The 20,011-nt window shown below is 43.0% G+C and overlaps 1 protein-coding gene across 11 annotated transcripts in view; it reads left to right on the top strand.

Annotated features, from left to right (window-relative positions):
* The window catches only part of UBAP2 (ubiquitin associated protein 2), a 553,760-nt gene that overhangs the window by 65,237 nt on the left and 468,512 nt on the right, over nt 1-20,011 (top strand). For all 11 annotated transcript variants that reach the window (XR_004538612.1, XM_033935342.1, XM_033935354.1 and 8 more), the window contains one exon: nt 836-913. Coding sequence is in view for 10 of the 11 variants with exons in the window: in XM_033935342.1 (XP_033791233.1) it covers nt 836-913 (78 nt within the window). In the remaining variant the exon portion in view is untranslated. The remainder of the gene's footprint in view (nt 1-835; nt 914-20,011) is intronic.

Genomic DNA, 20,011 nt, shown 5'->3' with positions numbered 1-20,011 from the left:
AGACATCTCTTATGAGGTGATTATTCTTCGCTCACAACATCCTTGCTTTGCGGAACTGGACTGTCCACCTAAGCTGATAGACTTTCTGATTGCTATTGGTATTTTCAAATTTTAAAGAATTGGAAATCTGATCAATTTCTGAACTATACGTTCTGGTGGAATTCTATTTGCCTTTATAAAATATATGAACAATCTGCTGCTTCTAAAGGAGATTCCTTCTCATCAGTACCCTGCTGTCGTTCACCCTGGACTTATTTAGATCATTATGTACAGGAAAACCTCACTCATGTTTCTTAATTGACTGTTTATTTCTCCCTCTTTTATGCCTTGTTTCTTTTCTCGATTTACTCATATATCTTATTATTTTAGTGACAACATTCTGTTAGAGAGTACTAGTTGCTGATGTTTGTATTTTACTGCATTGTGAATGTGTTCCTTTTGATGGTTTTTGTACTTCTCAAAATTCAATAAAAATATTTTTTCAGAATTTGACTGTGTATGCCAGGACAGAATAATGCATTTAAACCTGAGATAGAGGGCCATAATACACAGTGAAAATATAAAAATATGGCATAAGGAGGAATTAAATAAGCTATAAGGAAGGAAGTAGTAAGAGGGGTGGGGCTGTTAACTCTGCTATGCATTTTTATTCTTTTAATTGGGTAGGCTGTTTTCTGTCTTTGGAAAGTAACAGTAATTAGGCTTGGACTTTTAAGCGCAAATACTAGTTAAGATAGCAGTAAGCTGTGTCTATCTTTAGTTCCTTATTTTTCTTCTGCATTACCTATATTTTCAGATTATTGTTACTAAATATCTTAACTGTCTCTTTTTTCAGGCAACAGCAGAACAGATTCGCCTTGCTCAAATGATTTACGACAAGAATGATATAGACTTTGAAGATAAGATTAAACAAGTAAGTTGCATATACTGTTCGTAGTCAACTTGCTTTTCCTTGTTTGGCTGCACTGTTCTGAACAAGTGGATATTAATCCTTCCTACCAAGGTGGAGATACAGGAAGAAGTGCTCTTTTCCAGTGAATTATACAGTTTACTCTCCTCCATTGAGAAAAACTGAACTTTGATTCCTATCCCATGACTCTTTAATTTTCTGAGAGGCTCCTGAGAAAATTAAAGAGTCATGGGATAGGAGGAAAGTTCAGTTGTGGATTAGGAATTGGTTTTCGAAAAGAAAACAGAGGGTAGGGTTAAATGGTCATTTTTCTCAATGGAGGAGAGTAAACAGTAGAGTGCCACAAGGATCTGTACTGGGACCGGGGTTATTTAACTTATTTATAAACGATCTGGAAATTGAAACGATGAGTGAGGTGATTAAATTTGCAGATGACACTTAACTGTTCAAAGTTGTTAAACTGCATGCGGATTGTGAAACATTGCAGGCAGACCTTAGGAAATTGGAAGACAGGGCATCCAAATGGCAGATGAAATTTAATGTGGACAAATGCAAAGTGATGCATATTGGGAAGAATAACCCAAATCACAGTTACCGGATGCTAGGGTCCACCTTGGGGGTTACATAGAAACATAGAAGATGACGGCAGAAAAGGGCTACAGCCCATCAAATCTGCCCACTCTGCTTACCCACACCCTGTCTATGCCCTAATGACCCAATTTCCTTATCTTGACCCTCGTAGGGATCCCACATGGGTATCCCATTTATTCTTAAAGTCTGGCACGCTGTCTGCCTCGATCACCTGCACTGGAAGCTTGTTCCAATGATCAACCACTCTCTCTGTGAAGAAATACTTTCTAGTGTCGCCATGAAATTTTCCGCCCCTGAGTTTGAGCGGGTGCCCTCTTGTGGCCGAGGGTCCCTTGAGAAAGAAAATATCATCTTCCACTTCGACATGTCCCGTGTTTCGATCATGTCTCCCCTCTCCCTACGTTCCTCAAGAGTGTAGAGCTGCAATTTGTTCAGTCTCTCTTCGTACGAGAGACCCTTGAGCCCCGAGATCATCCTGGTGGCCGTCCGTTGAACCGATTCAATTCTGCGCACATCTTTACTGTAATGTGGCCTCCAGAATTGCACACAGTACTCCAGATGAGGTCTCACCATGGCTCTGTACAACGGCATTATGACTTCAGGCTTTCGGCTGACAAAACTTCTATTGATACAACCCAATATCTGCCTTGCCTTAGATGAAGCCTTCTCCACTTGATTGGCAGTTTTCATGTCTGCACTGATGATTACTCCTAAATCTCCCAATGAATATGTTGAAAAGGAGTGGACCCAGGACCGAGCCCTGCGGCACTCCACTGGTCACCTCCGATGTTTTAGAGAGGGTACCATTAACCACCACCCTCTGAAGTCTGCCACTCAGCCAATCATTGACCCATGCAGTTAGTATCTCTCCTAACCCCATCGATTCCATCTTGCTTAGCAGCCTGCGGTGTGGGACACTATCAAAAGCTTTACTGAAGTCCAGGTACACGACGTCCAAAGACTCTCCCAAGTCCAACTTTCTTGTTACCCAGTCAAAGAAGCTGATGAGATTGGATTGGCAGGACCTACCCTTGGTGAATCCATGCTGACTGGGATCCCGAAGATTCCCTTCATTCAAGATCGTGTCCAATTTGCTTTTAATTAGTGTTTCCATGAGTTAGCACACTATTGATGTGAGACTCACCGGTCTATAATTCGCAGCCTCTGCCTTGCAACCCTTTTTATGTAGAGGAATGACATTAGCTAATTTCCAGTCCAGGGGAACTTTCCCCTTACTTAGGGAGAGATTGAATAGCTCAGCCAATGGTTTCACCAGGACATCGCTCAATTCTCTGAGCACTCTTGGGTGCAAATTGTCTGGTCCCATGGCTTTGTTCACCTTGAGTCTTGCCAGTTCATTGTAAACTTCACCTGGTGTGAACTCAAAATTCTGAAACGGGTCTTCTGTGCTTTGTGTTGCCTTCAACTGCGGACCGTGTCCCGGTGCCTCACAGGTGAAGACTGAGCAGAAGTATTCATTCAGTAGTTCGGCTTTATCGGAATCTGCTTCCACGTAACTTCCGTCCGGTCTTCTAAGGCGTACTATCCCGCCTGTGTTCCTTTTTCTGTCACTAATATACCTGAAAAAGGATTTGTCCCCCTTTTTAATGTTTTTTGCCAGAATTTCTTCCACTCGAAGTTTTGCCTCCCTAACTGCCATTTTGACCGCTGTAGACCTGGTCCTATATTCTACTTTTGCCTCTCTTTTCTCCGTGCGCTTGTAGGAGAGAAACGCTTTTTTCTTCTCCTTAATGAGGTGCGAGATCTCCGCGGTGAACCATTGGGGTTTATTGTTTCTTTGTCGTTTATTTACTGATTTTATGAAGTGGCTAGTTGCTTCATGTATGGTTGATTTCAGTGTTAACCACTTAGCTTCTACATCATCGGTCTCTGCTTGGTCCTGCAGCGTCTGATGGACGAAATCTCCCATGCGTGCGAAGTCTGTGCCCTGGAAATTGAGTACCTTTGTTTTCGTGTTTGATCTAGGGAAGCCTTTCCTAAGGTTGAACCATACTATGTTGTGGTCGCTGGAGGCTAGCGTATCTCCTACTGAGACCTCTGAGACGCTTTCCCCGTTGGTGAGTACCAGGTCGAGGATCGCCTAGGCCCTAGTGGGCTCCATTACCATTTGTTTGAGACGTGCTCCCTTTATGGAGGTTAAGAGCCTCCTGCTACCGCTGGTTGTCGCTGAAAATGAGTTCCAGTCTGCATCAGGCATATTGAAGTCCCCTAGCAGTACAGCTTCTCCTCGTAGAGTGATATTCTCTATGTCTTCAATTAATTCTGCGTCCATGTCTTCCAGTTGTCTTGGGGGTCTGTAAACCACACCTAGATACAGGCATTTTTCTCTGCCTCTTGCCAGGTTTACCCAGAGGGACTCCCCGGTGTACTTGACATCTGTGATCCTGGTGGTTTTGATGTCCTCTTTAATGTATAGAGCTACCCCCCCTCCTAACCTGCCCTCTCTGTCCTGACGAAGTAGATTGTAGCCCGGTATAGCCATATCCCACCCATGTGAGTCCGTGAACCAAGTTTCAGATATTGCCACCACATCTAGGTCGGCATTCCTTATTTCAGCCTCCAATTCTAGAATTTTGTTACCTAAACTGTGTGCATTGACATACATGGCCCTCCATATCTTGTGTTTGCTAAGTCCCTGTGAGGTTAGTGCCCAAGAAAGGGATCTGGATGTCATTGTAGACAATACGATGAAACCTTCCGCCCAATGTATGACAGCAGCCAAAAAAAGCAAATAAGAAGCTAGGAATTATTCAAAAAGGGATGGTTAACAAGACTTAAGATATTATAATGCCTCTGTATCGCTCTATGGTGCGACCAAGATGATAAAGGGGATGGAACTCCTCGTGTATGAGGAAAGACTAAAAAGGTTAGGGCTCTTTAGTTTGGAAAACAGAAGGCTGATGGGAGATATGATTGAAGACTACAAAATCCGGAGTGGAGTGGAACGGGTACAAGTGGATCGATTTTTCACTCTGTCAAACTCTGTCAAAAATTTGATGAAACTGCAGGGACATTCTTTTAAAACCAATAGGAGGAAATATTTTTTCACTCAGAGAATGGTTAATCTCTGGTAAGCTTTGCCAGAGGTTGTGGTTAGAGTAGATAGCGTAGCTAGTTTTAAAAAAAATTTGGACAATTTTCTAGAGGAAAAGTCCATGGTCTGTGCCTCCCTCCGGCGGGTGTCTTACCTTCTGGCCATTTTATGCAGCCTAAGGTCTGGATGCCCCCGGTGTTAGCTTGTGGCCGCTCCCTCCTCCTCACAGCCGCAGTGTGCACGAAGCCATGTGCAAAGGCTCCTCGAGTGTCTTGTGCCTCATCCAGAAGCATTCCCTCTGACGTTGTGATGTCAGAGAGAAGGTTTCTGGTTCAAGCACAGAATGCGCGAGGAGCCACTGCATGTGGCTTTGTGCACACTGCGGCTGTGAGGAGGAGGGAGCCGGCCACAAGATAACACTAGGGGCATCGGACCACGGGCTGCATAAAATGGCCAGAAGGTAAGACACCCGCCAGAGGGAGGCACAGCATGGAGGGAGGGAGACATCAAAGGTAGGGGGAATTATTTTATTTTCAATTTAGTGTTTGAATTGTGTCAATTTTGAGAATTTTAATCTGCTGTCTATATTTTGCACTTTCTTTTTTTCTGGGGTTTGTACAGCCTGGGGATTGTACTGCATGCTGAGTCTTGAATCTTAGGGTTTCTTTTTTATATATTAGTACTTTTAATTTTTGGTCCCGTATTTGCATAGGGGAAAATTAATAGTGTTCTGGTAGGAATGAATGTTTTTCATGTTTAAGTTTTTTTATTGATTTTTTTTCATTTAACAACAAGTGTCATAAATTTTCATACAATTATCTTAATAATACACTTGATATTTCTATAATGTATTTTATACATAACATTTCTTATCTTATATTTCTTATGATTTTATATATCATATAACTGTAATTATTTTTCTTATAAAGTTATACAACATATATATTGTAATGATTTTATCAATTATTTTTTAAATTATTAACCTTTTTCCCCTCCCTTTATTACATTGTTTTCATGTAAGAATACCATCTATTAATAATATTTTATTTATAATTTATAATAAAGAGTATAAATCCCCCTCCCTCCCTTTCTTCTTTAACTACCGTATTTGCCGGCGTATAAGACGACCCCCCAACTTTTACTGTTAAAATATAGAGTTTGTTATATACTCGCCGTATAAGACTACCCCTTCTTCCGCACACCTTCTGCCCACAAATAAAACTTAAAAGAACATCAGAATTTATTTCAACAATTTTAATTAATTCACTAAAGCTGAATAGAACAATAAACCCATGGGAGCTGCCATGCTATTTGTTTTCTAAACTGTTAACCAAACTGAAACTGTCAATGATAGAAGGAAGATAACACATAGAGGGAGAGAGCAAGTGCCGGGCAAGTCCCTAGCAAGTTTGCTGGCATGACAGTTTCCCTTTAAAAACCTTCAAAAGCCTCCTGTTCGCCCCCGCAACTTCCTTAAGGGCTAGACTCCACACACGGCCGCATGTGCGAGAGACGTAGTAAAGAGAAAAGGGGTGGGGCCAGAGCGCCGCTGCTTCCCGCTGCGCAGGATGAAGGAGCTGGCACCCTTGTCACACTGATGTCCCGCCATGGCCCCGCTGATGTCCCGGCAGGTTTACTAGTACCGTAAGCACCGTAAGGAGATAAGGAAGGAGATGTTAGGGCATGTAAAGTAGAGAGTTGCGCGGGGACAGAAATCCCACCCGTCCCCACCAAAGTCCCACCCGTCCCCGTGAGGAATCCCTCCGTCCCCACCCGTCCCTGCGAGGAATCCCCTCCGTCCCCGCCCGTCCCTATAAACTTCAGAAATAGTTATTTCATTTAATTATGCTACTGAATTAAAGGCTCTGGTAGAAACCCATTTACAAATAAGCAAAAAGACTTTATTAATTTGAAAATATTAATTGGGAAGAATACATACTTTGTAAACGGGTTTCTACCAGAGCCTCTAATGTTTATAAATTTTTATCAACACAACTAATATACTACTTTATCCTGAAGCAAAAAAAAAAAAAAAAAGAAATAGAATTCTTTTCCTACCTTTGTTGCCTGGTTTCTGCTTTCCTCATGTTCTCATTCAATTCCTTCCATCTACTATCTCTCTTCCTTCTGCATCTTCCATTTGCTCTGTTACTGTGCCTCTCCCTTTCTTCCCCCTTCCAAATTGGTCTGGCACCCATCTTCTTCTCTCTGCTCCCCCCATAGTCTGGCATCTGTCTTCTTCCCTGCCAGCGTCTTCTCCCTACTCTCTCTTCCTCATTTCCTTTGTGTCCTTCTCCCCCCCACCCTTCCCATGGCCTTTCAGCGTCCTTCTCCACCCCTTTGTATTCCCCCATGTGCTTTCAGCCTCCTTCTCCCTCCTCTGTCTTCAAGTGCTTTCAGAGTCCTTCCCCCCCCCTCCTGTCTTCACCATGGCCTTTCAGCGTCCTTCTCCCCCCCTCCTTCTCTACCGCCCCGGGTGCAGCACAGCCGGCCAGGTCCCCTTACTTTTGTGGCACTTCCCCGACCGACCGACAACAGCCCCGGTCCGACAAACCTCCCTGCCCTTAACCGCGAATCTAAATTACCTTCTTACAGCTGCTGTAAGAAGGTAATTTAGATTCGCGGCTACAGGGCAGGGAGGATTAAACAAAGCCCTCCCTCCCTCCGACGTCAGCGCTGACGTCGGGAAGACTTCCGTTCGGCTCTGTGCTGCAAGCAGAGAAGGTAGGGAGAAGAAGAGCCGCGTACATCCAGAAGACTGAGTACATCCAGCCCCGCAGGAGCCCCGCGACCCTCGGAGGCGTCCCCATGGGATCCCCGCGACCCTAGGGGGCGTCCCCACGGGATCCCCGCGACCCTAGGGGCGTCCCCGTGCAGCTCTCTAATGTAAAGTAAGGGCATGTAAACAGTACCCGGCGTATAAGACGACCCCCGACTTTGGGGAGGATTTTAAGGTACTGAAAAGTCGTCTTATACGCCGGCAAATACGGTATTTTCTTATTATGGGAAAATGAAATTCAATTATTACAATATTTTGTTAATGGTCCCCAAATCTTTTTGAATTTATCCATATATCCTTTTTGTGTTGCAAATGTATGTTCCATTTTATATATATGGCAAACTGAGTTCCACCAAAAATTATAGTTCAATCTGTCACAATTTTTCCAATTGTGTGTAATTTGTTGTACTACTATTCCAGTCATTATAAATAAAAGTTTGTTGTTATTTGATGAAATTTGACTTTGAGATCTCATTGCAGTACCAAATAGAATTGTATCGTATGTCAAGGCTACAGGATTTTCTAACATCCTATTGATTTGGGGCCAAATTGATTTCCAAAATGTTAATATGAATGTTGAGAAGCATATAGTGTGCTTTGTGTAGTTTAATTTTGTGGTTAACCATTATGTGTTAATAAGATTATTTTGTGTGTGTGTATATATATATATATATATGAAAAATGAATGGAAAAAATTGTGTTATAATTAGTACTATTATGAGGGCAGGGTCTGGGGCGGGGATTGGGTGGGGTCTGGCCCTCAACTTAACTTGTGTTTTGGATTTCGGCCCCTTAATGTGATTGAGTTTGACACCCTTGCTCTAGACCATACTTGCATGAGCTGCAGAAGAAATCCATTCTAAGTTTTTTACTCTGCCTCCAGAGTACATCACAAGCTAGTTTAACATAACAACTTTATTCTTCTATACCACCGTAACTGAATGATTACTAGGCGGTTTACACCAAAGAAGATTGGACAATCAGTGAAATACAAGATGGTAAGAAGGTACAAAATTTTTCTTAAAAGAACAAATATTCTTTAGGAAAATACAATATAAACTTTTGCTTAGAATAACGGTTCATAATGATGCAACCACACTAGGAAATGGATTTTTCAAACAATGTCGCCTTGATCACTTTCCGAAAAGCACTGTAGGACGACATGGCTTGACAAATACATTTACCCAACCAAGACTGCTGTTTATCTTCTTGAAACGCAAGGGTTTTATCCAGGAAATCTTGTATTTACAACCATTAATTTTTGGGTAAGCAAATAAATGTTGACTTCTAGTTTTCCTCATTGGACTTTACCATATAAAATGTGAAAAGAGATAGGTTGGAGATAGTCCCAAGATCAACTTGAAAGAAATAGAAGAAAACTTGAATAAGACTCGTGCCTCTACCGGCAGCCAGTGCAACAAATGATAATAAGGACTAATATGTAAAATAAATGTAGATAAGATGGAAATTTTGAACCTGACCTTCACGGTGTTGGAGGTGGATGGGCTCAGGGGGCGTTTCCCGTTCTGCATTTATACTCCTAAGGTTCTTTCTAAGTTATACGCAGTGAATTATCCGCCTATTTATCGGCGTATTAGATCTGATCTACAGCGGTGGCATGGCCTCTGGCTTTCCTAATGGGGCAGAATAGCTATTGTAAAGATGAATCTGCTTCTCCGAGTATTATTCCTCTTTCAAACGGTGCCAGTGCCATCGGGGGAGCTGCGGGATTTAGGGGCAGAGCTGGGGAGTTTTATTTGGCAGAGAAAGCCTCCCAGATTATCCCAATCATTAATGTGGGCGGCTAGAGAAGTAGGAGGTCAAGGGGTGCCTTATTTGTGGTGGCACTATCAGTCGGCACAGATTAAAAAGTTGTTGGATTGGGAACTTGGGGAAAATAAAAGCGGTGTGCAGTTGGAACATGAACATGGGGGCCCGGGGTTGTTGAAGTATAAGCTTTGGGCATCTGGATTGCAGCGTCCCTGGATCCAGAGCATCAATAATCCCTTTGTTCGCCATTTGGCGCAGCTGTGGATCCGGGTATGGGCTAAATTGGGAAATGGGGCATTGGTGTCTTCTTTGGCGAGTATACAGGCGGAACCCCAGTTCTCGGTGGGAAGGGAAAATCGAGTCTTCCACCAGTGGGCCCAGAAGGGGTTGCTTACATTTAGAGATCTCATGGGGATCTCAGGGATCTTTTCTTTTGACCTGCTCCAGCGGAAATTCAATTTTCCTGCTGGGGACTATTTGGCCTATTACCAGATCCGACATTTCATGCAAGCCTAGGGCTGGGGATCCCAATCTCCATTGGGGCAGGAACACCTAGAGAATTTGTGAGCTCCTGTAGAAGGTTCCTAGACCGCTCTCCGTGGTGTATCAGTATTGGAGGGGACATTCTAACACTCACTTCTCCTTTCAGACACATTTGGGAGGGGGATCTGATCTGCAGTTTACTACTAACGAATGGGGAGTTATATGTGGGGAGGTATATAAGGTTTCCTCTTGTGCGTTGGTTTAGGAGAAAGCGCTAAAAATTCCTCTGCCCTCTTTGCCATTTAAAAAAAATCTTACAGCCCCCAAAAGAATAGAAAGCTCAGAATTAGAAGATAAACCAAAAGCACAAGATCTAGCAAACTACTTTGTAAACAAAGTTAATAAAATTAAAGATAGCATTAGCTCAAAAAGTAATTTTAATGTCGATATGGAACCAATACAAACTTTATCCATTTCAAAATGCACCAATTTTCAAATACCAACCCTAGAGGTCCTTAAACAATTATTACAAAGTATCAACATCAAAGGTGCAGGTTCTTACGCAATTTCTCCCTTCTTTATAAAACGTTTCTTTTCCTTCTTTGGTCCCTTCATTCAGACAATGATTGAAAATAGCTTAACTACAGGAATTATATCAAAAGAATGGAAAGAAGCAATCATCCGCCCAATAATTAAAAATCCTAAAGATTCAATTTCAGCCGAATCAAATTATCGACCTATCGCCAATTTACCATTCATCACTAAACTAATAGAAAAAGTTGTTTTCAATCAACTAAGCAACTTCATTGAAAAAACTCATACACTACATCCCAACCAGATAGGTTTTAGAGACAATTATTCAACAGAACATTCTATGATAGGTCTTACAACCAACATTCAATATTACTTGGATCACCATAAATCGGTACTTTTGATTTCACTCGATCTATCTGCAGCATTTGACACAATTGATCATCATTTACTCATCAAGAGACTGTCCTCCATTGGTATTTCTGAACAAGTTCTAAATTGGTTTAAATCATATTTTCAAGACAGGTCTGCCAAAGTTATTTTCAATAATTCATCATCAGGAAACTATACAAACTCTTATGGTATTCCTCAAGGTTCTATTCTGTCCCCTCTTTTATTCAATATTTTCTTAGCTCCACTTCTCACACTAAGTCAATCCATTGAATTCTCCGTTTTTGCTTATGCAGATGACATCCAACTCTTACATCCATTAAATACTGCCAATTCTAATGAGATAACGAACATAAACAATAAGTTAAAACAAATTAGTCAATGGCTAAAAGACAATATGTTGGCTCTGAATCCATCCAAATCTTCAATAATGTTTTTTCCATGGAAAAAGGATCTTACACTTGCATCACAAATTTTCTTGGACAATTGCCCACTACAAAAAGTGACGATAACAAAAATATTGGGAGTATTATTGGACCATGAATTATCCTTCCATGATCAGATTAGTTCCGTAGTTAAAAATTGTTTTTATAAACTACGTCTCAGATCCTTAGCCAAAGTCTTAGAACCCAAAGCTCTTAATGTTCTAATTCATTCCTTGGTTATTTCCAGGCTGGATTACTGCAATACATTATACCAAGGTATAACTCAGAAAGAAATAAGTAGGTTACAAATTATACAAAACAAAGCAATAAAAATTATTACTAACTCCAAAAAATATGATCATGTCACTCCTCTTTTGCAAAAAGCACACTGGCTACCTATCTCACACAGAATAATATATAAAATCGCATTGTTAACCTTCAAAATTCAACAAACCAATACGCCAATATTCTTACATCGTTATTTAATACCATATTCTCCAGCTAGATCTCTAAGATCAACAGATCAGCATCTGCTCACCATTCCGTCTTTGAAAATAATAGGCACTAGAAGAGCTACAATTTTTTCTATCCTAGCACCCCGGCTTTGGAACAAGCTACCAATTTATCTACGTGCTGAAACCTCTTTAGAAAAATTTAAAAACACACTAAAAAGCCACCTATACAAAGATGCATATGAGTCATAGATTGGATAACTTTTTCTATCAACAATCTTAGGATCAAACAATTAAATTTAACCAGATCTGAATATAGGTCACAATCTCTCCTATTCACTTTTAGATCTAGTTTTATTTAAAATATTTTTTTAATTACCCTCCTGATGTTGTTTCCCCTTAAATGTTTTTCTATTCCTTAAATAATTGTATTTCACCCTCTCTTTCCTTATGCAGGGCCGCCATCAGAAATTTCTGGGCAATCCTATTGGGGCCCCCCCCCCCCGCACCCCTTCCCCTCCCCGACCCCCCCTTTTTCCACGGGCCGAATACACACATACTTTTCTCTGTCACAGCACTCTTTGACCAAAAGTTTTGTAAGCCTGCAACCACGTCAAGGTAGACTCTTTCAGCAGGGCCCTAACCTAACCTAAACTAAACTAATCTATATCTATCTATTCTAAACTAACATATGTCTAATACTGAACTAATAACAAACTAACAAACATCTGCATAATAAATAACTAATAAATAATAGTGCTAGTAGCTATAATTCACTTTTGAATGTAAAATCTCAGTTAAGGATTTCTTTGACCTTTGTAGGCCAGAAGTAGATCACAATTGCACAATATTTTTTGTAACAAGTATTAAATGTGTTTTTATAAATACTGTAAGCTTAATAAATATATCAGAAAAAACTACACATCCGAGCGCATATCTGAACATACACATACACATCTGTATGATCCCATCCTCCTCAGCTTGCCTATAGCTGCATCATGCATGTTAAAAATGTACGATATGTTGATATGTGCACCTTCCTTCCTTCCCTTCCATCCTCCTCAGCCTGTCCTTACACATCCACAGCTGCATGTTAATGATGATGTATATGTTATGATGATAAATAAGTGCATATGAGCACATCATTAACCTGCAGCTATGGATGAATATATAATGATGTTATGAGTGTGCACCTCTTCCTTCCCATCCTCCTCAGCATGTCACATACAGCATGTTACATTACACAGACTTTGTATGTGACATGCTAAGGAGGATGGGAAAGAAGAGGTGCACACTCATAACATCATTATATATTCAAGAATCAATCTGATAATCATCACCACCAGGCTGTGTGTGTTATGGGATGGAGGAAGAAAGGTGCATGTTTAAATTGATCACTGCCTTACTAGTTCTGCAGCTCCTCTCATCCTGTCCTCCTAGAGATGTGGTGACGTCATCAGGCCGACCCGCTCTCGCAGATTCAGTGGCAGGCAAGTGATGAGTCTTCTGATTGGCTAGGCACCCTAAGCCCAAGCCAATCGGAGTGGAGACAGGGCGGGCCTTGGTGAAGGAGTCAGGAGACGAGAGGCACGCACCTAGTATATCGCCGGCTGCGGCCGCGGACCAGGTAGACGGATCTACTTTTGTCCGGGGGGGTGCTATCAGGAAATAGGCAGGGGACAAAAAAAAGTATGACAGCAGTGTTTATTGTTGTGCACAGCAGAAGCATAATATAGGAATTTGTGCTATGGTGGCCTAGGACAGTGTTCTTCAACCTTTTTACACCCGTGTACCGGCAGAAAAAAAAGAATTATTTTGTGGACCGGCAAATTACTAGGACTAAAATTTCAAAACCCCGTTTCCGCCCCATCTCTGCGAGCTCGGTCCCCACAAATCATCTGATCCCATCCACACAAGCCTCAGTTATGATTTTATATTGAATGTATTTTATTAAAGTATAAAAAGAAACAATATTCTGTACAATTGTCATTTTATAAATACAAATAATTCAGAGCAAGGATCAACAAAACCCCTGTCTCCCCTCCCCTTCACATATATCTCCTCTACTATCAAGAAAACTGAACAAGCCAAATTATTACAGAATGCTACACAGAAATATCATACTAACAGAATACTGCAGTCACACATGACAGGAATAGTTTTAGGGGAGTGCAACTAGGGCAACTGCCCCCTGTTCAGAGATCGCCCTAAGTCAGCTGGAAGCTAAAGAAACACTGCCTGGGTTTTGCAGTCCCCAGTTATGCCTAACACCAGCTCTAGCAGGATATATATTTCAAATCTGATATATTCTAATCACAAAATAGAAATAAAATTATTTTTTTCTACCTTTTGTCGTCTCTGGTTTCTGCTTTCAATCTTCTTTTCACTCCCTTCCTTCCAGCGCCTGCCCTCTCTGTCTCTTCAATCCAGCATCTGCCCCTTCCATCCACTGTCTGTCCTCTCCCCCTTCCATATGGTATTGGCCTTCTTTCTATGCCCCTCTCCCCTTTCCATCCAGCTTGTGCCCCCTCTCTCCTTTTTACATGATTCATTCCAGCTTCACTGCTCTCTTCATTTTTATCTTTCCTACACCAGATCTATCATTGATGTCCCCCTCTGCTTATTTTTCTGCTGACCCCTTCCTATCATCAATCTCTCTACTTTCTCATGCCTGTGTCTCCCCTTCCCCTCCTCTAATCTCTCTGCCAGCTGTTTCCTTCCTTTTTTCATTCTCCCTTCCCTCCTCCTCCTGTCCAGCAGTAACTCTCTTCCCTTCCTCCCCTCCCAGCAGCATCTCTCCTTCTCCCTCTCCAGTAGCAGCTGTCCCTTTTTTTCCCTTGCCCACAAGCTTCCCTCCAGGTCCAGTGGCAGCTGTCCCTTTTTTTCCCTTGCCCAGCAGCAGCTGTCCCTTTTTTTCCCTTGCCCAGCAGCTTCCCAGACTCCTTTCCCTCCTCCCCTCCCAGCAGCATCTCTCCTTCTCCTTCCCTCCAGGTCCAGTAGCAGTTGTCCCTTTTTTTCTCTTGCCCAGCAGCTTCCCAGACTCCTTTCCCTCCTCCCCTCCCAGCAGCATCTCTCCTTCTCCTTCCCTCCAGGTCCAGTAGCAGCTGTCCCTGTTTCCCCTTGCCCAGCAGCTTCCCAGACTCCAATAGTGGCTTTCTCCCCTCCCAGCAGCTCTCCTTACTTCCCAGCGCAGCGATTCAGGAAGGCACTCTCGGGTCCTTTGTTGGGTCGCACCACCTCTGAGAAAAGAGGAAGTTGCATCATCAGAGGCAGCCGCGACTCAGCAAAAGCCCCGAGACTGCCTTTGTGAATCACTGCGCTGGGAAGTAAAGGAGAGCTGCAGAGAGGGGAGAAAGCCACTGTCGAAGGCTCCCCAAGATCTCTCCAGCCCAGCGCAGACTTCAGCTGTTGATCTTGCTGGCCCTGCGCGGACCGGCAGGAAATTGAAGGGAGTCAATCTTGCCGGCCCTGCGCGAACTGGCAAAAATTTCCTACGGACCAGCACCGGTCTGCGGACTGGCGGTTGAAGAACTGTGGCCTAGGACCCTGGGGGAGCCCGGGCCCCCTGTCAGCTCCGGGCCCCTGAATGGAGCACTGGTAGTACTGCCCTGATGGCGGCCCTGTCCTTATGTATCACTATCTAGTATGTATATCAATTGTATGTTTATTGGTATAAATTGTTTTATCTTGTTTGCTAAAATTATTATTGTTATACGCATTGAAAATATTTGATATTGCGTTTACATCAAATTTTAATAAACTTGAAACTTATAAGGTTCTGACTTGAAACATAGAGAAACATAGAAACAGAGTATGACGGCAGAAAAGGGCCTTCGGCCCCAAGTCTGCCCACTCAAAGAACCCTCCCTCAACAAGAATTCTCCTTCTAAGCATTTCTCCGGAGCAAACCCACATGTTTATCCCATCGTCCCTTGAAGTCGAGCGCGTTACTGGCCTCAACTACCTGATGTGGAAAACCATTCCATCGATCAACCATCCTTTCAGTGAAGAAATATTTCCTGATGTCACCATGAAATCTCCCACCCTTGAATTTGAGCGGATGCCCTCTTGTTGCCGTGGGACCCTTAAGGAAAAAGATATCTTCCTCCACCTCAATACGGTCCGTAAGATATTTGAATGGCTCTATCATGTCACCCCTCTCTCTGCGTTCTTCGAGAGAATATAACTGCAGCCTGCTTGGACGTTCTTCATATGGAGATCCTTAAGTTCTGAGACCATCTTAGTGGCCATTCGCTGAACTAACTCCATTCTCTTCACATCCTTTTGATAATGTGGCCTCCAAAACTGAATACAGTACTCCAGATGAGGTCTCACTATGGACCTGTACGATGGCATTATAACTTCAGGCTTTCGGCTGATAAAACTTCTTCCGATTCAACTCAGCATTTGTCTAGCCTTGGCTGAAGCTTTCTCCACCTGATTGGCAGTTTTCATATCTTCACTAATGATTATATCCAGGTCCCGTTCTGCAACAGTTCTTGTTAAGTTTTCACCATTCAGGGTGTATGTTCTGCAGGGGTTACCGCTACCAAGGTGCATAACCTTACACTTTTTGGCATTAATACTCAGTTACCAAGTATTAGACCATTGTTCCAATAAAAGTAGGTCCTGCCTCATAGTGTCGGGCACGGTTGCGCTGTTGGGCTTGGTTGCGCTGCCCACAACGTTGCATAGCGTAGCGTCATCGGCAAATAATATAATTTTATCTCGAAGTCCCTGAGGCAGATCCCTTACAAAGATATTAAATAGTATCGGACCCAAGACCGAGCCCTGTGGCACTCCACTGGTAACTTCCGATGTTTCTGAGGGAGTACCATTTACCACCACCCTTTGAAGTCTACCACTAAGCCAGTCTTTAACCCATGCAGTCAATGTTTCTCCTAGTCCCATCATATTTATCTTGTTTAATAACCTACGGTGTGGGACACTATCATAAGTCTTACTGAAGTCTAAATACACGATATCCAGGGACTCTCCCCTATCCAGTTGTTTCGTTATCGAGTCAAAGAAGCTTATCAGATTGGATTGACAAGACCTTCCCTTCGTAAATCCATGCTGGTGGGGATCCCTCAGTCGTTCATCATCCAGAATCGAATCCAATCTGTTTTTAATCAAAGTTTCCATAAGTTTACACATTATTGATGTGAGACTCACTGGTCTGTAATTTTCAGTCTCTGACCTGCATCCTTTTTTGTGGAGCGGAATGACGTTAGCAATTTTCCAGTCCAAGGGGACTTTTCCTTGGCTTAGGGAAAGATTGGAAAGCGCGGCTAACAGCTCTGCCAGGACATCTCTCAATTCCCGAAGTACTCTAGGGTGTAGATTATCTGGTCCCATGGCTTTGTTCACTTTTAGCTTCGATAGCTCGTGGTAGACGTTGCTCGCGGTCAATTCAAAATCCGGGAACGGGTCCTCCGAGCACCCCCTTGTCTGTAGCTGCGGTCCGGATCCCGGCGCCTCACAGGTAAAGACTGAGCAGAAGTAGCTATTGAGTAGTTCGGCTTTATCTGAGTCCGAGTCTACAAAGTTACCGTCAGGTTTCCTTAGGCGCACAATCCCATCTGTGTTCTTTCTTCTGTCGCTAACATAATTGAAAAAGGATTTATCCCCTTTTTTAACCTGCCTAGCTATATTTTCTTCCATCCGGAGTTTAGCATCCCTGACTGCTGTTTTAACAGTTCTAGATTTTATTAGATAGGTTTCTTTAGCTTCCGGTCATTGTGATTGTTTGTAGGATACAAATGCTTTTTTCTTTTCCTTTACTAGTTCCGAGATCTCCGTGGAGAACCACTGGGGTCTATTATTTCTCCGTTGTTTACTCACTTGGTGGTACTATACCCCAGAGCGATTGCACAGAATGTTTCCTGGAGTGTCTGCTCAATGTTGGAGATATGGTATAGCAGTGGGGTCCTTTTTACATATTTGATGGGACTGTTCAGTCATACGCCCCTTTTAGAAGGAAGTAGTTAATACCATGATGGAACTTTTTGGAGGTCAAGCGGGGGGGCGACACCTCATGATGCTTTTCCAGTCCGAGTATTGTCCATTTTCCCCCACTCTGTTTCCTATCTGCCAGCCAGTTTTTAATCCATGTGAGTATTTCACCCTCGATTCCAGGGCTCGCAATTTTTCAAAGTAGTTGTTCATGCAGAACGCCTTCTGAAAATTCAGATATACAATGTCGACTGGGTCACCCTTGTCTATCTGCCTGTTTACTCCCTCGAAGAAGTGCAGCTAGTTCGTCAAGCAAGATCTTCCTTTGCTGAAGCCGTGCTGGCAGATTGTGTCCGTCAAGGTGATCAATGATGCAGTCCTTTATCAGCACCTCTACCATCTTTCCAGGTACCGAGGTCAGACTCACCGGTCTGTAGTTTCCCGGATCTCCCCTCGAAACTTTCTTGAAGATCGACGTAACATTCACCACCTTACAGTCTTCCGAAATCATTCCCAATTTGATTGACAGATTGGCTATTAGTTGAAGCAGTTCAGCTATTGTCCCTTTCAGTTCCTTGATTACCCTTAGATGGATGCCATTGGGTCCTGGGGATTTATCGTTTTTAAGCCTATCAATCTGCCTGAATACCTCTTCTAGACTGACCGTCACCCTGTCCGTTTCCCCATCTTCGTTTCCTGCGTATAGACTGTCGGCTTCCGGTATGTTGTGTATATCCTCTTCGGTAAATACAGACACAAAAAATGTGTTCAGTTTGACGGCGATGGCTTTGTCCTCCTTTAGCACATCCTTTATTCCATGGTCATCCAACGGCCCCACTGCTTCCTTCGCAGGTCGTTTCCCCTTAATATATCGAAAGAACAGCTTGAAGTTTTTCGCCTTAGCTATTTTCTCTTTTGGCCCCTCTTACCGCCTTATGACACCTACTTTGATATTGTTTGTGCTTTTTCCAGTTTTTGTCCATTTTTGACCTTTTCCATTCCTTAAACAAAGTCTTCTTGTCTCTAATCGCTTCCTTCACCTCTACAGTGAGCCATGCCGGTTCCTTGTTCTTTTCCTCTTGGATCCCTTGTTGATATGCGATATATAGATTTTGTGCCTCGGTGACCGTGTCCTTAAAAAGGGACCATGCTTGCTCTAGTGTTTTTACAGTGCCTATCTTCTTCTTAATCTTCTTCCCCACCATGAGTCTCATCCCTTCGTAATTCCCTTTTTGGAAGTTTAGTGCCATGGCCATCATGCTGGATCGATGTTTCGCCCCCATGTCCAGGTTGAAGCGGATCATATTGTGATCACTGCTTCCCAGCGTCCCTTCTACTTCTACACCTTGCGCCGGTCCTCGTAGCCCATTTAGAATTAAGTCCAGAATCACATTTCCTCTCGTATTTTCCTTGACAAGTTGTTCCAGGAAGCAATCGCCTACAGCATCCAGGAACTTGGTCTCCCTACCACAGCTGGAGGTGCCTAAGTTCCAGTCTATCCCTGAATAATTGAAGTCACCCACGATAACTGTGTTGCCTCCCTTGCAGTTGCATTTAATCTTGTCCGTCATTTCTCCATCAATTTTTTTGTACTGCTCTGGGGGTCGGTAGTAGATGCCGATCTTCATTTCCATTCCATTTGTTCCTGGAATTTTGACCCATAGAGACTGTAACTTATTTTTCGTTTCCAGCGTATTCTCTTCGGTAGACTCAATTCCCTTTGTGAAATTCCATCGATCAGCCATCCTTTTGGTGAAGAAATATTTCCTGATGTCCACTACCTTTCTGACCCACTCTATCTCTGCGGTATAGCTTGTATCCTGGTAGCACTGTGTCCCAGACATTTTCCTTGTTCCACCATGTTTCTGTGGTGGCGATGATGTCAAAGTTTTACTTTTTGTGCCATAGCTTCCAGTTCACCCATCTTATTCCGTAGGCGTTCGTGTACATACACGTGAGTTTGCGGCCTGTTAATTTCTTGCATTTCTTTCCCTCTTGTGTCCCTTTCGATCTGTCAAGATTTCTGTCTTGCCTATAATCCGGTGAGTCTTCCCCGCTATCTTCCTGCAAGGTATCCTCTGGGTATACCGGTTCCCGAACCATTGACTCTTTCCCCTTCTTCCTATTTTTAAAAATTTGCTTGCAAGTAGCTTTGTTCCATCTCCGCTTAGGTGGAGTCCATCCTTCCTGAATAGCTTGTTCTTCCCCCAGAACATCATCCAGTTGCGCACAAAGTGGAATCCTTCTTCCTCACACCAGCTTCTTCCTCACATCCACGCTTTGACTGCTTGCAGCTCCATCTGCCTCTTCTCATCAGCCCTGGGTACCAGCAGGATCTTCGAGAATGCTACCTTGGGTTTTGGCCAAGTACTAGTGACCTGGATTGGCCACCATGAGAATGGGCTATTGGGCTTGATGGCCCATTGGTCTGACCGAGTAAGGCTATTCTTGGCACAAGCCTCCTATCATTTTTGTCGCTCTCCTCTGGACTGCTTCAAGTCTTCTTACGTCCTTCGCCAGTTACGGTCTCCAAAACTGAATACAATACTACAAGTGGGGCCTTACTAATGACCTGTACAGGGGCATCAACACCTTCCTTCTACTGGCTACGCCTCTCTTTATACAGCCCAGCATCCTTCTGGAAGTAGCCACTGCCTTATCACACTGTTT

Source organism: Geotrypetes seraphini, chromosome 1 (assembly GCF_902459505.1).
Source record: "Geotrypetes seraphini chromosome 1, aGeoSer1.1, whole genome shotgun sequence".
NCBI classification, from domain to species: domain Eukaryota; kingdom Metazoa; phylum Chordata; class Amphibia; order Gymnophiona; family Dermophiidae; genus Geotrypetes; species Geotrypetes seraphini.
Note: the sequence above shows the minus strand (reverse complement) of the source record. Positions and strands in the feature narration are given on the sequence as shown.